Source organism: Lampetra planeri, chromosome 47 (genome assembly GCF_965212315.1).
Source record: "Lampetra planeri chromosome 47, kcLamPlan1.2.h2, whole genome shotgun sequence".
Classification (NCBI taxonomy): Eukaryota; Metazoa; Chordata; class Hyperoartia; order Petromyzontiformes; family Petromyzontidae; genus Lampetra; species Lampetra planeri.
Genome location: NC_136153.1, coordinates 7,643,143 through 7,661,305, shown reverse-complemented (window position 1 = coordinate 7,661,305; position 18,163 = coordinate 7,643,143). Strand labels below are relative to the sequence as shown.

Here is an 18,163-nt window from a genome sequence, read left to right as displayed (position 1 = left end):
TATTTCCATGCTTTTTTTTTTGCAAAAGCGCCCTGAGATACAGTCCGCATTCAAACGCTAAGCAAAATTCAAACTCTCAATTCCCCAATTGCTCATCTCCATGAGTACTTTGTCGACACTGCCAGGGGCGCCCGAAAGAATTGCATCACACACTCGAGCAGCGTTCTTAAACAAGAAACAACATCCGATCGCTTTCTGCAATCCAGCGCAAGAAGAAAAAGAAATTACCTCCGCTAGAATCCCACCAGGCGCATCCACCAAACATCACAGACGCACGCTGGAAGGAGGCCCCTAATGCTGGAGGATAAATTGCTCCGCGATCAATCTTTGCATTAAATTGTGAGCACTAAATCCCGCCATTAAATCTCACTCGGGTTTGCACCGCTGAGCTTGTTTGACAAATGACTTTAGGGCCAAGGACTGTGCTTTATCAAACATTTTTTGCTCCCTTTATTTTTTTCATCACTGTTTCTCCCCCCCCCCCCTCACTGCCGCCACCCTCCCCCGCCTCCTCTGAAACAGTGATGAATGCTGCTCAGTCTCTTACAAAGCTGTTTCCTATACTGGCCATCGAGGTTCTGCCCATTACAGAGCTTACAGCACGCATCATATGGTGCAGATTTTCACGCCTGCCAAATGTGACCCATTCACCGTCAAATATCAGCGGAACTCCATTCTTTTGCCTCCACGTTTCGATAATAAATATTGTTTTTGTTTAAGCAAGCAAACTCTGGGTCGGTTGATCTTCTGGGTTTCAGCAATAAATCAAATGTGTTTACTTAAATGTAGAGACACAGAACGAATTTCTGCTGATATATGCTGTTACCCAAAATGCCCCACAGCGACGCATAACGTATTTGTCCATTATCTTTGCCGTTGCTTTGAATAGGGCCCCGAAGTTCCGACGGAGTGCTCTTGCCAACAACATTCATTAACCCAGCAGCGGGCATTTGTTTCACAAGCTGCACTCTGCTGATGAGACCCAGAAGATCAAAACCAGTCCAGAGTTTTCTTGATAATCAAATTTTGCTGGATAAATACAAATAATTGTAACCGCTCTGATAGCTACAGACTTAGCGCAGCCTGGAAGCGTATTATTAAGTAATACACAATGTATATTGCAATTCCTTATAGAGGAGTCACATGCTAATTGGCTTATTACTGATCTATTATATTATTGCAATACCCACCCCCCCCACCTCTGCCTCTGATCTCGAAACCTGATGGGGGTCAACAACGATGACGTCATCCTGCACTATTTAAGACCGGAAGCAGGTGGATGGCTTCACGATTCTGGCAAATCGCCCGAAGATGCTTGATGTAATTACCAGCGAAACGTCGTACAACTCAAATTCTAAATGTTGCGGATTCACTCTTCAAACACACCGGTGGGCTGAAGAAGTAACGAATTGGCGTTTTGTTAACGTGACACATTTTTTACTGATTTGCCGTGTCGGGTTGGGGAGGGTTGCGACACATTTATAATAACGCGATCTAACCCAAAAACCTTTATTATGGATAATATCTGTTTGCAAAGGCTGTAGGCCTACGGACTAATACCATATTTGTATTTTCGTGTTGAGACAGAAAGGAGTTGTGCTTATATGTATCATTTTACCCACAACGCTCCACAGCAACACGACACGAGTTTGTTATCCTAAATCAAATGTGCACTAAATCATCCGCTGATGTCATAATCAGGCCGCATTGTCTGCACGGGTTTGGTATTTGTGGGATATTGTAATAGCGGAGAGGAGCGCTGCGTGGGTGGAGGGAGGGGGGAAGACAATTGCCAAAATTGTAACGACTGCACAAAGTGCAAGCCAACGCACACAGGTGGACGCTCTCCCGTTAATAACTTTATTCCTCAAGCGCAGAGCAAAGAAAGCACTTTAATTTAATGCCGGGCGATGATTATTAGGAATGCACCTGTGCACCTTGGCGAGTGTAGCCGCGGCTATAAAGCCTCCAGCTGGGCACGACTCCAAAACGTAATGGAAGCACAAATCAGCACCCCCCCCCCCCCCCCCATTAAACCAATAATAGATCTGTCCACACCAGCTCCACAGCCCTACCACCTGTCCACTTACGCACTTCACGGCAAAACAAACAACGTGAGTTGTCCTCGGTCGGACCTCGCTCGGCTGAAGCGAGTAGCGACTGTCTGGACGGCCGTGCCCGTCCTGAGCAGCGTCGAGGGGGGGTTGGGGGGGGTCCAAGCTCGAACGAAGATTCGTCACCGCCGCAACCGCCGCTTTCAAAGTGCCCCCCTCGCTTATCTCGGGACCGCACAAAAGGCTCACTCCGCTCCCCGCCCATCCGAACGCTCCCCACCCACCCGCCCATACTCCCCGAAGTCTGCGGGGGAGGGGGAGGGAGGTGGAATAACCCATCACCACCCCCCCCTCCACGCACGCGGGGCGATTAAAATATACATGTTCAATTAGGCCGGGGCATCGAATTAACCGTTTAGGTCCCCGTGCCGCCCTGATGCATCGTGCCGAGGGCCGTAAAGATCAGGGCCTTGGACGCACGCTGCCAAAAAACAACGAAAATCCGCCCTCGCCGCACTTAACCGGCCCGAACACCAAATGTTTTGTTCGTGATTAACGTTGAACTTCTATCGCAGCGTACGTGGCCAACCGCGCTCATCGGATGGGAGGGATAAAGCGTCAATAAATTGCTAGACAAGTACTGGCGTATGGGACCTTTCTTGCCATTATATTAAAATATAACAATATGTTTTACCCCTTTTTGTCAATAAAACAGGTGTCAAGATGTTAAAACACGAAACAGAATCCTTATTCAAGGAATCCTGTTAGCATTAACCACGCGTACTTGTGGTGAACATGCAAAGAAAAAACATGCTATGAAAATATATGAAGTATTGTCTTGGAAACTGATTGGTCCACACCAGAGACAGCTTTCTTTTGAGCCTACTCTCAACGTGTTAGACCAGAGGACGCCAACACACGAACAGCACAAGGACAATGCACTATCAGGGCATTTATAGCTCGGGGTGATAGTGGCATTGTATTTGTGCTGTTCGCCTTTTGGCGTTCTTTGGTCTAACAATTTGAGAGTAGGCTTAAAATAAAGCAGTCTGGTGTGGACCAATCAGTTTCAAAGACAATGCATCATATATTATCAAAGCCTGTTTTTTATTTGCAAGTTCACCACTATTCTGGCAAATTGCCCGATGATGCTGGATGTAATTACCAGCGAAACGTCGTACTCGAAAAATTGTAAATGTTGTGGATTCACTCAACACACCGGTGAGCTAAAGTAGTGAACTATTTGTCTTTTGTCAACGTGACACATTTTTTACTGAGTGGTCGTGTCGGGTGGTTGCGGCACATTTATAAATAACGAGAACGAACCCAAAACCGTTTATTATGAATAATATTGGTCGCGAAAGCCTACGTGTTCATCTTGACACCTGTTTTATTGCCAGAAAGGGTAAAACCTATTGTTATAAGTACTCGCGTGTAAACGCTCAGTATAGCTTCAAACGCAAGTCCATTGGGTGTCCTTGTCGTTACCCTGAAAGGTTTAGCAATGGCGTCTCAAACGGCATAGGATCAATATCAAAGATCTCTGAAGGGAAACTACTCGCGACTTCTGAGCAAAACTTTAAGCGTTTAAATCGCACGGTCCGGATTCACGTTGGGCCAAATCTAGTTGTTGACAATTTGTATAAAGAGCAGTGGAAGACCCTCGCACGGCATACAACCGTAGAGCAAAAACCTCGCAGGCCTTGAGAACACCCACGCGTGCATCCTGGGACAAAGGTACAGACAGGGTCATCCTCTTGTGGTGGTAGTGGTGGTGGATTCATGTGATGAATTTAAGTATGATGATAACAGTGACAAGGATGATGGTTTCATACGTAGCCTGTAGAGACCAATACTCTGATGAAACCCGTGAAGAATTAGTGATGATGATGACCCTGGCCAGGATTTGAACTCATGTCCGAATAAGTTAATAGCTCCTGCCCTTGCGACTACTCTACCACCGGAACAAGCATTGCAGTCCGCACACGTACAGCGTAGGCACACAGAGTCAGCATGCACACAATTTCACTAATTCCTTGAGAAATGTAGAAAGAAAAAAAATTCGCACCGAAAGTAACCCGCTTTGAAAACACCCGGACGTGTTTTTTTTTAAGCAGCCCCATGCGTCTCGATTGTGATGGAGCTCCTGCGCAATGTGTATACAGAGTACACATAAGCAACTATTATTTCCCCAGCTGTCAGGTGCTCGCGGAGTGTAATGCCATCCGTTCGAATTCACCTCGCCTTTAAATTGCCGCTCTTAAAGTCACCCATCTCCCTTAATTGTCTCAGACATTCCCGCGTAAGGGGGCCATTTCGAACGGGGTAATGTCACGTCGGATGCAAATAATTGGGCACGTTTATTCTTTTCCTATTTTAAATATGCTGCGCTAATGAGAAATTCATTTGGTCGTCTACGGTACCGCAGCAACATCTGCCCGCGCGTGCCGCGTCACGTGACCCGGCTGACGGCCCTTAGAGCAACACATTTGAGTAAACTGCAAATCGCGATTCAAGAGGCGGAATGGTGCAGCCCTGCAGTTGCGTGCTCGCACAGCTGCACCAGGGGGGGGGGGGGGGGGGGCTCTGCTGTGACACACCGGCCAGATGCCTTGGGAGAGGTGGGAAGGAGGGAGGACCCAGACTTTACCCCACCACACGCATCATCCCGCTGAACGACTCGGTGTGCTTGTGCCCCTTCACACTGCTGGGTGGACACAGGCACGGTGCACGAGCCGAGATAATTCCCCGACGTTGAGACCGCCGTGCGCGGGAGATCGAATCGAAGCGGTGACCTCTGAATGGCAAGTCCAGCGGGCGACAAAAAACTAAAATTACGATGGTTGTCATACTCTTAGGTTTTTTCGGTAAAATCACGTAGGTAAAAATAAATAATAAAAATAAAATAATATAAGTAATAATATAAATAAAATAATAAATCACGACGTTTCGGAGGCAACACAAGTCTCCGTCATCAGGTGGGACCGTCATAGCTAGATTTACTGTATCAAGTGATACTGTATCAAGTGATACAGTAAATATAGCTGTGACGGTCCTACCTGATGACGGAGACTTGTGTTGCCTCCGAAACGTCGTGATTTATTATTTTATTTCTATTATTATTTCTATTATTTTTATTATTTAATTTTTACCTTCGTGACTTTACCGAAAAAAACTTAAGAGTATGAATCCTTGCAGTCACGAAAGCTTCAAATCTACGACGGTTGTCATTTTTTTGTTGTCCTCATTTATACTGCTGGGCGAACATAGGCAAGTGGAGGGGGGGGGGCGGTGATTTAAGAAAATTGCACCGTTGTTGTCAACTGCCGCACCAGGAAATATAATTGAACTGATGACCTTTGGATTGCGAGTCCGGTTATGCTGACCGCTAGACCACGGTTGCATCCATGAAATAAGCATGTAAATCATCGCTATTTATAGGAGATCATTGATCTGAGATATATCAAAACGGGGTGCAGGAATTTAACATAAAGACTGCTGGAGGAATTTTAAACAGTGCTGCACATTCAAACACATTTCCACGATAATCTTATTCTCAGTGCTAATGTTTGGGAATTCACCTTGCCCAGTGCTCATTCTAGGCTGAGTCAACCTAGCAGAGGCGCTGAACAATTCTGTTATCGCCAGGTTTGTAGCGCATTGTGATAACTGCTGCCCAACAGCTCCCCAAAGACATGTCCCCAATATAGCCTCAACAGACTTTTGGGGGCAAGTACTGTGAGCGAGCACTTATGAAGGCCGGCGTGGCGCATATGCGGGGGTGGGTGGCCGGCACCAAACCCGGTCGCCTTTGTATCCCGAGTGACAATGTTTACACACTGCAGCAGGTAATTACTTGAGGCTGCGTTTACCCAAGGTAGGCCCAGAACCGATGCACGTACATTTTCACTGCTGTTGGCCACGAGCGGGAATCGCCACAAACACACACGCACACAGACAACAACAGCCGCCGCCGATCGCCACGAAGTGACGGTGACGGCACAACGGCGCTTGTGCCACACGCACACAAACAATACGGCAAGTCTTCGCGTAATGTGCGTTCACACAACGCGATTTCGCTATAATGCGCACCGTTATAACGCGGAACGCGCGCCGTTATAATACTTGACTCGACACTTTTCAGGAACGCTCCTACCGCATTAAACGAGGAATTGCTCAAAGTAAAGTTTTTTTGGGGTTAGATCGCGTAAAAATAAACACGTCGTTAACCCACCACCACCCGACACAGCCAATCGGTAAGGTTTGTCACGCAAACGAAATGTGCCAATTAGTTACTGCTCCAGCACACCGGTGTGCGACGGACAGTAAACCCGCGACGTTGCACAATCCGAGTTTGACGGTGCTCCCTCGCTCGCTCGCGATCACAACAGCTGACTTCATCGGCGGACGATCTCGCCGGAAAATGTGCGAGAAAGTTCCCTTTCCCCCGCGCGCGCGCACCTCTCACTCACGTGATCAACGAGCTCGCGCACCATCCCGTTCCACTGGCCGTTCTCGTCCTGCGAGCCGTATTTCTCGTCGTCCACCAGCTTGACCTCGTAGGTGAAGCCCAGGATTTTGGAGAGCTCCCTGAGCAGGTCCATGCAGTAGCCCTCGAAGCGCTCGTTGCCACGGAGAGTTCTGTGCAACTTCTTGAACATGGTGTACGGCCCTTCCTTCGGAGTCGGCGGCGGAGAGGGAGGGAGGGAAGGAAGTAAGGAAGGAAAAAGAACAGAACATCATAAAATCATCGGGGGGGAGCTTTACACGACAGCGTGCGTCTTCGAGATGACCCACGTTCGATTCCGACGAATGGCAGTGACAGCAAATTTATGAACCCGGTTCAGGGTCTCCCCTCGTTCGACCTAGCCTGAAATGAGTACCTGGTGCGGTTTGTAAACATCAGCACTGGGGAGACAAAGGCGGTCGGGCGTGGTGCTGGACACCCACCCCCTCGCGTGCCGTGCCGGCATTCATAGGTGCTAATCGCGAACAGCACTTGCCCGAAAAGTCTGTTCAGGCTATACGGGGGATGTTTGTATGTGTTTGTATGTGTATATGTGTCTACATAACTGTGTGTTTAGGTACAGGTTTATCTGTGCGTGTCTCTGGGTATATGTGTATGACTATGTGTATGTGTCTGCATTGATTATGTTTGCATTTGTATCAATATTCATTTCATGTTTGTGCGATATTTTCGATTTCTCATGTGACGCAGTTGTTTTTGATCCATTTTCTCTGTCCTTCATTGCTGTACTTTATTATTATTATTATTTCCCTTTGTCAATCTGGTGACCCAGGGCATCATGGCAAATGAGACTCATCTCCTGGTTAAACAAATACTCTCAACGTGACCTGTGTGTACGTCTCCAAGTATATGTGCACGTGAATGTATGTCGAACTCCTTTCGCACCGTACGTAGCCACCCATGCAAACCGGAGGAGCGGGTGTAGGACAACAAACTAAACAAAAAAATCAGTTCTCAATAAATTGAGTTTGTCAATCTACATGACTTAGGAAGGGAGAGCGTTCCGGACGGCCGCAGAAGCGCGTCCGAAAAGCGACGGCTCGGCAAAATCCCCCGCCGCGGCCACGAGAACGAGCGGAGTTTGCGCGACGATGGTTCAGGCTGCCTGCCGAGATCAGCGAGGCGTGCGTGCGTGCGGCATGCCCCCCCCCCCCCCCCCCACAGGACCAAGGCGCGTACCAGTATCGTGGTGACAATGAGAGTCCGGTTGGACAGCGAGTCCGTCACGTTGACGGACTTGTCCTTGTTGGCCTCCAGCATCTTCAGTCCCGTGACCGTGTCCCACGTGCCTATCTGGGTGACAAGAAGGCGGCGGTGAGCGGGCTGTGCGGCGCTCGTCCAGACGAGGGTTTTGCCGCGCCGCGCGAGCCTCCGATTGGCGCCACGTGACACTCGGCACGCCGAACGCGGGAGAAGCTCCTCTTATCCACCACCCGATTACTCCGCAGTGCCAATTGCCACGTGCGGGAGCGGTAGGGTCCGCCAAAAACAACTCCTCTTGCCCGTGTGGGCCCCCCTTAGTATGTCTGTCATCTGACATCGCCCGCAAAAAAATTCGCCCGGGGTCATTCATGGAGCGGCGTCCACAGTTTCGCAGTTAAGAGGAGTCGCACTACGAACTGCTCCAATAATCCGCAATTGTCTGCAAACGTTTTCCCACCGGCAAGTTCAGAATATGTGCAGATAACCCCCGCGTATGATATAGGATTCGAAACATTGCTCCCCCCGTTTTCGTTGAATTGTTCCCTGTGCTCGTACTCGTTTAAGGCTGAGTTGACCTACTGGAGGGCCGCTTTTGGGGCAAGCGCTGTTAGCGAGTAGCACCCATGAAGGCCAGCACGGCACGCGAGAGAGTGGATGGCCAGCACCACGCCCACCCAGCTTTGTCTCCCTGGACCTCTCCTTGTGAGACTGAGTCGCCCAAGGAGAGGCCCAGGACCGGTTCAGATCGCCATCACCGGTGTTGGCCGCGAGCGAGGAATCGAACTCGGCTCGCCAAAATAGTAGCGCAGCACACTAACCCCCAGACACACACACGACAGAGGCACGCGCGCAGTGCACGCATTGTGGTGTTTTTTTTGGTCTAAACCTACCAAAGCACCGAAAATGCGCGCCGCCCATGCAAACTTAAAGCGCGAGGAACAACATTTCGGTATTTGAGCGCGGGGCTATAAAAGCAGAACGCGGAAGGAGGAGAAGGGAAAGAAGTCGCGCTCTCCTGCAAGGCGAGAGCATTCCCCATCGCCGAACGCGGTCACTGCTGATTGGGAGCCCCCCGGGATTTTCTTTCGTCGCAACGAGCGACGTGAAATACATCGGGCTGGGATGGACCGTGGGCTCGGCATTATAATTGCCGTGCTTACACCACTTGTTCAATCCGCATTGTAGATGTGTTCAATTATAAAGGGAAAGGGATTAGCGCTGCGAACAACACGTCTAATGGCTTAACTGCAATAAGCAACCAAATGGTAATTTTGTTCATTTTACACTACATTAGGGAAAGTAGTTTTTCCTCGAGCTATGAGAAATTTGCCTTGGTGAATGAACACACACGCACACACAGAGATTTAGAATAGTCGGCCTTGAAAGTTATACTTCACATTGCACTATCATCATCAGCAGCCATGCCCTATCCACTGCTGGATGAAGGCCTCCCCCAAAATCGTCCAGCATCTCCCACGTGTCACTTCCCTTAAAACACTCTGGATACTCACTCATTGATCCCGAGGAAATTTTATCTCATCCGCGCGTCGCAATTCCCAGCGTGGCAGATCTTCACCGCGCTTCTCTTTCGCACTTTAATTTTTGTTTTCACTTTACGTTTCATTTTCTTCGTGAATGGAAGCGTTTCCGACTCTTGTAAATGTTGTTTGTGGTGTCAAATGCATTGTGCCGATGGCAGTGGCTTTCACCCAAACTTCCCCCCTTCCGGAGCAAAGCCGCAAAGGAATCTACCCGTCAAATCCTTCACCTCACTTGCATAAATGATTGCTACTTAATTAATTAGCATTTGCGTTCCACTTGAGTCATCTTTCTAGAGGCACGGCTCAATTCACGCTAATTTGGATAGTTCCCTGTGTGCGAACGATTGGTATTCTTGACAGGTTTAAGGAAATTAATGTTAAACATAGAAACGCATTGACACTGGGTCACATCGCGAACGTATGTGCGTAACGACCAGCGAAGCGTCGTAATCCCTTGTCAAATATTCCCGCATTGCTGTCCAGCACAGAGGTGCGCTGCAGCAGTAATGAATTGGCACGTTTATTCATTGGATGCATCAGGTGGCGGAGGATGTATGGGCACACTCTTTGCTCGCGCGAACTGGCGTGAAAATGAATCGTGATATTTGGTTGCGAAGGCATGTGCAGTGTTAAATGTACAATGACACGGGCAGTCTTTTGTAAAAAAATATATAGTTTTTCCTCGATTTAAGTGTGTTTTTTCAGCTGTGTTTTCCCCACAACTGATAATCACAATCAAAAGTGATCAGAGGCAACAGCATGGGTTTCGCAGCGTGTGCCAAAACAGCTGGTGACGCTTAATTAATTATGCATACTCTTGCATCTGACCTTCCCATCCCATCACAGACACCAAACATAAACGTCAATGAATATTCATACGCTGAGAAAACAAACACCGAATCGAATTAAAAAAACATATTTCTAATTTTCACCGTTGTTATACAAGATGCTTGAGTTACAAATGTTAACCTTTTTTTAAACATTACTAATGGAATACATCTCGTCGTTGAGGATAAAAGTGTTAAGGCGCAGCCCTGCAATTTCTTACCCACGCCACTGCTGGCAGAAGGGCCTCCACTCAGGGGGAGTATACTTTTGCCTACTCTTCCACACTGGTCAGACGTTTTGCAAGAGATGGGAGTGCCCACACTTTACCCCACCACACACGACCTGCCAAGAGTCGAGCGTAGTCTCAGAAACGGACTCGGAATCTTTCTTTACACCTGGAGGAATCCGTTGAGCTCTGAAGTTCTTTTTCACAGATGTCCAGTGGGGGCGGATAGGAACGTCACAGGTAGTGGTAGGTAGGCAGGCACACTGCTGCGTGAGCAGAGGCGGTGGAGGGGATTTAATAAACTCGCCAACTGCAACAACCGCCTCGCCACCGGGACAAACAGAACTGGCGACCTCCGAATTGCAAGTGCGTTGCACCAACCATCCCCCCCACGGCAGCATCCCCCATTATTTGTAAACAAAACACACACATTTTTCGATTTAAAGCTTTCGTGACTGCAGGGATTCATCTTCTTGGTTCTTTCGGTAAAGTCACGTAGAAGGGAAATAATAAAATAATAAAAATAAAACATAATACAAATAATTATTTTATAAAACATAATAACATAATTATTTTATTATGTTTTATTTTTATTATTTTATTTTTTCCCTTCTACGTGACTTTACCGAAAGAACCAAGAAAAAACACACACACACACACACGAGAGACGCGTTAAAGGAATGGTGTAGATTACAGCGACCGCTTTGACCGGTGCAGATAACCTGCGAAACGGGTGAATTTATAATTAAAACACAAACCTTCGTCCAAACTTTTTTATGAGGCCCTTGCACCACCTCACTAATCGCCTACCATGGGGGAAACAAAAAAAACATGAGTGAAACAAAACAGAAAGAGCAAGTGCCATGCACGTGCAACATCCACAGCAAAGTATAAACACACGGGCTCTGCAGCAAAGGTTAGACCAGAATAATACGGATTCAAATCATACCACAAGAATCGCGCCGATGGATTGACAAATCAAAGAACGATGTAGCACATTTGTGACAAAATGCTGGGGAAAAAATGCAAAATAACCAAACATATCATGAGAAGTTGGAATATCTCACAATACCCGAAGAGGAGAGAACAGTGGGCAATGCATGGAATGCATGGAATGCATTGCCTTCAGGGTTCATTTTCTCAATCGATCTTTTATTGGACGCCTGCTGCTTGGTTGGCTTAGGGTACGGATTAGTATCGGCATAAGGCACTAACTAGCACTATACTACAATCCGCACCTACCCATAACAATCCTATATTATTGTACCCTACGTTCCTGTTATCGGAGAAATTAGTTCATAAAAACATGTGGTGTCAAGAGGACAAAATAAAGCGGGATGGATGTGGCATGCGAGCCTTCTGAACTGTTCCGGCTGAAATTTTCCACGGATTGTCTCGAGTGGTAAATAATTATTACAAACCTCACAATAAAACTGGGACTCTTCATGTCCTGGGAAGACCTACACACATGTTTCCGATGACAGCCGCTACCACACCCAGAGGGCAACGCCGGGTTAAAAGGAGAGTGCTTTATAGACAGCATTTGGTCAGACGCTCCTCGAAGTGAAAGAAAATATCTGGGACCAGATGGCTCAGCGGTACAGAAAATGGCTCGCAATCAAAAGGCTGTCAGTTCAACTAATGGTTGGGTGTTGATTTAGGCCATCGCTCCTCCCAGGTCGATAAAATGATTACCACTTTTTGGGGAAGTCAACAGCGGCTCTCCTTAGTATACTTAAACAATTTTTTATTTCACTAGGCGAGGCCTCACTGAGCCACACAGCGATCTGGCCACCACAAATGATAGCTCAACGAAGTGACTCATCGTCATCACGTGGTAATTCACAGCAGCCAGATGCTTGAAACGCACGCTTCACCCAACGTCCCACCCCGCCCCCCCCCCGTTACGTGAACGTGGAATTCCCGTCGCTGGCTCAGGGCTGTGGATGGGAGAGGGGCACCAATCGCGGTCCTCATCTGAGCCGGAAATCGCTTTTCCGACGTTTCCTTTTCGAGACGACTCGGCACGAGGGTGCCGATTGGTTGGTTCGCGAGCGACGCTCATGGAGGTGACGCAATCTGCGAAAGCGTTGGCGTCGCGCGCGTTTGCGCTGAAGATTTCGTGAAAAATCGTCAAACCTTCATGACATTTAAATCTTGACTTAAAGCTTTCGTGACTGCAGAAATTCGTATTCTTTGGGTCTTTCGGTAAAGTCACGTAGATAGAAAAAATAAAATGAAAAGTGAATGGAAAAAAATATCACGACGTTTCGATCGCAACACAAGCAATCTCCTGATGACGATTGCTTGTGTTGTTATCGAAACGTCGTGATTTTTATTTTTCATTCACTTAATTAAAATTTTCATTAAATTTGTATTGTTATTATTTGTTCTATCTACGTGACTGTACCGAAAGACCCAAATCATATTTCGTTAATTTTGTATAAAAATATATATCCAGAGCGTGGCAATTTGTGCTGGAGGTGGCTAATTGGGTAACATTTTCATCCTACCAGTTGTCATCGAATACGTAACGGCGTCTAATTACTTGTCTAGTTAAGTACAGAACTGTGAATCCACAGTTCACACCCCTTAGAATAGTTAGTAATTAATTGCACTCGACTGTATTAGCGTCCTTCCTTAGATTCGATTCCAGCAGTTACAGTCATTGTTCGGGTTTTCGGGGTTAGCGATGAACTAAAAAATGAAGTACATTATGTATTTTATTTCTTGGAGGTGTTAGGTTTAAGGTTCAGAGCTTTAAGTTCCTGGACTGCATCTGTGATCCCAGCGCTTTGGAGGAAACGGGTTGATGGGTTACGCAGATGAGCCGAAGCTCACTGAGCTGCAATATGGCCAGATGATAGCAGCACAACGAATGGGTTCCTGACCCCATCTTTGCAAATCGTTAAGCATCGTTTCCTGCCACTGGCAAAACACTCGTCAACGGAATCGGCTAAACATCCAAATTCAGGGTCCTTCCTGAAGAAAAAATTAATTTGAGACTGAGTTCAACTCGTCTGGATAAACACATATCATCTTAATTGCCCTTAATGCCCTCCGATGTGTCGTATCACGTGCCTTTCAGAGCGACGTACAACGTTTCGCCCCACATGCCGGGGGATCCTTCGGGAAGAGATCAACGTTGGACATTGTGCCAAACAACACGCCGCATCAGCCGCGAGCTTATGAGCGGAGCGACACAGCACGGCCGTGAAAACCTCCACGGCAAACACATAACGCTCGTATTATTATAAAGTTGAATATTTTGCAATGCTGCTGTTAGTTACAGTGTGTGGCCTTTAGATGTGCATCTATATCATTATATCGGCGATGTGTTATTTACGAATCTGGTGAGTTATTATTATTATTATGTGGGTCAGTTTTAAGGATTTACAACTGCCTGGCCAGGACATAAAGAATTGCATACAGTTACCGACAGCTTCACTGCTGTAGCAAAATTATGAATCGTGGAACTATATATATCAGAAGTTTATCATAAGTGTATTTCCTGAGTAAAGCCCACTGAGCTAAAACGTTCCTCTTGAAGCATGGCTAAGAAAAGTCTCTCTGTAAAATTTGAGATCATGCCAAATGTCTATTTGAAATAAAATAATATAATCACCACTGCATCTAACTAAATGGGGTTTTTGAAGGATACCCACCACCGCATTAACGGTCTGAGTGTGAGGTATTTATATTTCATGAAGACCAATTCTAAATCATTGTCTCTTGTTAAAACCACCTACTTCATACATCATCTAGCACCACCGTACCATTACCCCGTAATGAAAGGGCTTCAACATTTCTTTTTTAAAAACCTCATGTTATGTCAGCGACACTTAAAGTAGCGTATTCTCGACGATTATCGATTCCTCGCGGACACTGAGCCCACTTTTATTTCTGATGAATTCACATGGCTAAGTCTCATTTTGCTGAACTGCCTAGGCGGTGTTTTGTTTTATTCAATCAGATTACCACCTCCGTCGTTCCCTCCATTGCGAGCCCTCTAAATTATTCAAGCGAGCAATTATGGCGCGGGTGTTTTTTTGTTAAGTGCGGGCGGTTAAAATGTGGTGAAGGGTTATTAAAGTTTCGCTCCAAGTGTTGTAAAAGGCAAATGAATGAAAGTTGTACTTTTTTGTGTGAAATGGTTATTCCCAAGTTGATGCGCGTCACGTGAGTGGGTTTCATTAATCTTTAACCATTCCTTGGACTCAGCCTGACGGGCCGACAACCATGACAGGCAATTTATCTTCCCACCAAATACTTAATTGTACTAAAAATAAATTAAATTAAATAAATAACCACGTGGTCACCTTATTTCAGTGATGTACGGTGCCAAATACCATTTTTTTTTTATAAATCTGGCAATACTTTCCTTAAACAAAGGAAAACACTTGACCAGCATCTGAAGTCAGCCAAACTCTCTTTACCAAATACTGCTACGATCATTGAATTCAAATAAAACAAAATCACGGTTAAAACATTTTCCACTTTTCCCTTCACGTATACGGTTTTTTTTACGAAACGAACACTTGAACAATTTACGGACACAATACAACGTGCCGCGGTGAATGGCGTGGCAACTTACACACTGATTTTCCACATTATTGAATACAAGATAAAGGTGGTGATGGTGCAGCCCTGCAATGTCTTGCTCGTGCCGCAATCCTGGCGGAGGAAGAGTGTCCACCAGAGGAAGCTCTCGAGAGCTCTTCTAGAGGACATTAGTGAACCCCCCCCTCCCCCCGCAACGGCCGGAGAATCCACCACGCGCGATCAGGCGATCGACTAATTGTAGTCTATCCATACACCCAGCTGTGCGGACAGAAGCGGTGGGGTGTTAATAATATTGCCCATCGAAGCGGCGAACCCTGCATTGGAAGTCCAGTGTGTACGTACGTACGTTGAAATTATTGTGCACCATATGTAGCCAGCCGTGCAATTGGGAGGTACAGGGGAAGGACAACGAACTAAGCACAAAAGCAGTTCTACAGAAATGAGCTTTCAATCTACATTTTAAAGTGCATAGCTCAAGTGGCTTCCGAGTATTGGAAGGAAGAGCGTTCCAGACGGCCGCAGAAGCGCATCTGAAAGCGTGCAGATGCGGTGACAACGATTACACCCACGGCGAAGTCTCTCTATGTCGACTTTAACCACACGGTGCAAAGGGCAATTTAGCAGCAACACTAAACACAACAGTTTGACTTACGGTTACGAAATATAATGAACCGCTCCAACCTTTACCGATGGACCACCAAGTCATCGAGGAAAATTAGATATAGGGCACATCTGTGTCACAGGTACTACTGAGAGCCGAGTACAATTTAGTTTTCGTTGTTTTACTTTCTCCAACCTGGTACATAAAAGACATGGGTCACAGAAAAAATGTAACATGAATATTGATGTGAGGATGCCAATGGGTGAGATTTTTACACGCATGTATTGCCAAAGTTTTATAATTAGGTCCTGCTAAATGCTGTCTAAATTAAGTATTCATATGCCATTTGGAGCTGCTTAAACGTATTTCGCTGACATTTAAAAAGTGAACTGTTAAATTCAGGAAAGTAGATGCTGATACTCGAATACATTTAACATTTAGGTTGTGATTTTACGGAATGGGAGATGGTAAAATAAAAATAAAAACGAAGACAATAAAATCCATAATCACGAATACAACAAAGATGAACAACAATCACGACAACATTCTCAACAACGCAATAATCACAATGACGCCATCACAGCTATTAACAATAAACACAACGAGCGCGGATGACTTTAACCACACTGCGGCCGAAAATGCAGCCCAACGTCGCATATCCAACTCACTGGCGAGCGAGTTAAAGGTGGCCATGTGAATACAGGGTCAGATTTGTGAACATTTAATAATAAAGTGAAGGTCAATGCATGTGCTACTGGACAAAAATCGCATGCAGTGTGGTTTAAAAAGGGAGCATGGCTTGACGGTGCTTTAGATGGCGGGGGTGAATGCACGTGGGCTCTGCATGCAGTAATGAGCTACCCGTCGGAGGCCGTTGGACTGCGAGAAGGGCTGCGTGCAGAACGAGAGAGAGCGAGAGTGACCGAGAGAGTGAGCGAGCGAGAGGGTGAGCGAGAGGTGGGAGTTTACATAAAGCAAAGTTATTTAAACAAAACAAAAAAATTACGAAATGATGAACGAAGCAAAGTGTCGACTACACCGAGCATCTTCTTGTTTCCACTGATCGTTAAAAAAAAAGAATGCACGTGACATTGAACAAAACGACGGTATAACACCATCATTCAACAACAACAACAAACCTCACCAGGTGTGGACGGTCAATTGTTCCTGGGTGGATTTGTGACGGTCGGAAACGTGACAACTGCATGATAACTAGACACATTACACAAAAACATATTTTTATATACAAGTAGAATGTTGGCCTCCAAATGTGCAGACCAACGGTTGCTTGGTTTCACTCAGTGGGCAGCACCACACTAAAGTTGCAAAGAGCTTTTTTGAATAAGTCTAATGTTGAACACTCGCAACACATGTGGACCTTCGCCGCCAGAGAACTTGGACAAAGAAGAAAACCCACGAACCGATGAAATGAATGCGATGGTGGGGGGATATGCGACGTCAGACGAAATTTCGTAACCAACCGCCCCTGTAAACGCAGCGTCATATCTGCTGGGGCTCTCTCTCTGCGCAGCCTGCGTGTCACGGGTTCGTACGAACGACTCTGAGTTTGAACAACCTTCTCCAGCCCTTCCTCCTTCAGGCTGATCACGTCCAGGTCGAAGTCTGTGCGCAGTCCGTTGCTCTGGTTGAATGCAATCCGGCCGGTGATGCCATCCCACTGAGCCTGTGGTACGGGAGGACAGCAAAGGGGAGGGGAGGGGGAGGGGAGGGGAGGGGGAGGGGAGGGGATGAAGTAAATTGAGCACTGGTCTCGTATTGTTTGTGTGTATGCGTATTGTGTGTGTTGTGTATTGTGTGTGTTGTGTGTGTTGTGTATTGTGTGTATTGTGTGTATTGTGTGTGTTGTGTGTGTTGTGTATTGTGTGTATTGTGTGTATTGTGTGTATTGTGTGTGTTGTGTATTGTGTGTATTGTGTGTGTTGTGTATTGTGTATTGTGTGTATTGTGTGTGTTGTGTGTGTTGTGTGTATTGTGTGTGTTGTGTGTGTTGTGTATTGTGTGTATTGTGTGTATTGTGTGTGTTGTGTGTGTTGTGTATTGTGTGTATTGTGTGTGTTGTGTATTGTGTGTGTTGTGTGTGTTGTGTATTGTGTGTATTGTGTGTGTTGTGTATTGTGTGTGTATTGTGTATTGTGTATTGTGTGTATTGTGTATTGTGTGTGTTGTGTGTGTTGTGTATTGTGTATTGTGTGTATTGTGTGTGTTGTGTGTGTTGTGTATTGTGTGTATTGTGTGTATTGTGTGTGTTGTGTATTGTGTGTTGTGTGTATTGTGTGTGTTGTGTGTGTTGTGTATTGTGTGTGTTGTGTATTGTGTGTGTTGTGTGTGTTGTGTATTGTGTATTGTGTGTATTGTGTGTGTTGTGTGTGTTGTGTATTGTGTGTATTGTGTGTATTGTGTGTGTTGTGTATTGTGTGTATTGTGTGTGTTGTGTGTGTTGTGTATTGTGTGTATTGTGTATTGTGTGTATTGTGTGTGTTGTGTGTGTTGTGTATTGTGTGTATTGTGTGTATTGTGTGTATTGTGTGTGTTGTGTATTGTGTGTATTGTGTGTATTGTGTGTGTTGTGTATTGTGTGTGTTGTGTGTGTTGTGTATT

At 46.1% G+C, this 18,163-nt stretch overlaps 1 protein-coding gene across 1 annotated transcript in view; it reads right to left on the bottom strand.

Moving 5' to 3' along the window:
- Positions 1–2,469: 2,469 nt before the first annotated feature.
- The window catches only part of GRIK2 (glutamate ionotropic receptor kainate type subunit 2), a 52,947-nt gene continuing 37,253 nt past the window's right edge, over positions 2,470–18,163 (bottom strand). The window contains exons 7-11 of the mRNA XM_078615355.1: positions 17,121–17,228; positions 7,762–7,875; positions 6,516–6,730; positions 4,710–4,761; positions 2,470–2,535 (exon numbers count right to left, since the gene is read on the bottom strand). Of these exons, the coding sequence (XP_078471481.1) occupies positions 2,470–2,535; positions 4,710–4,761; positions 6,516–6,730; positions 7,762–7,875; positions 17,121–17,228 (555 nt within the window). The remainder of the gene's footprint in view (positions 2,536–4,709; positions 4,762–6,515; positions 6,731–7,761; positions 7,876–17,120; positions 17,229–18,163) is intronic.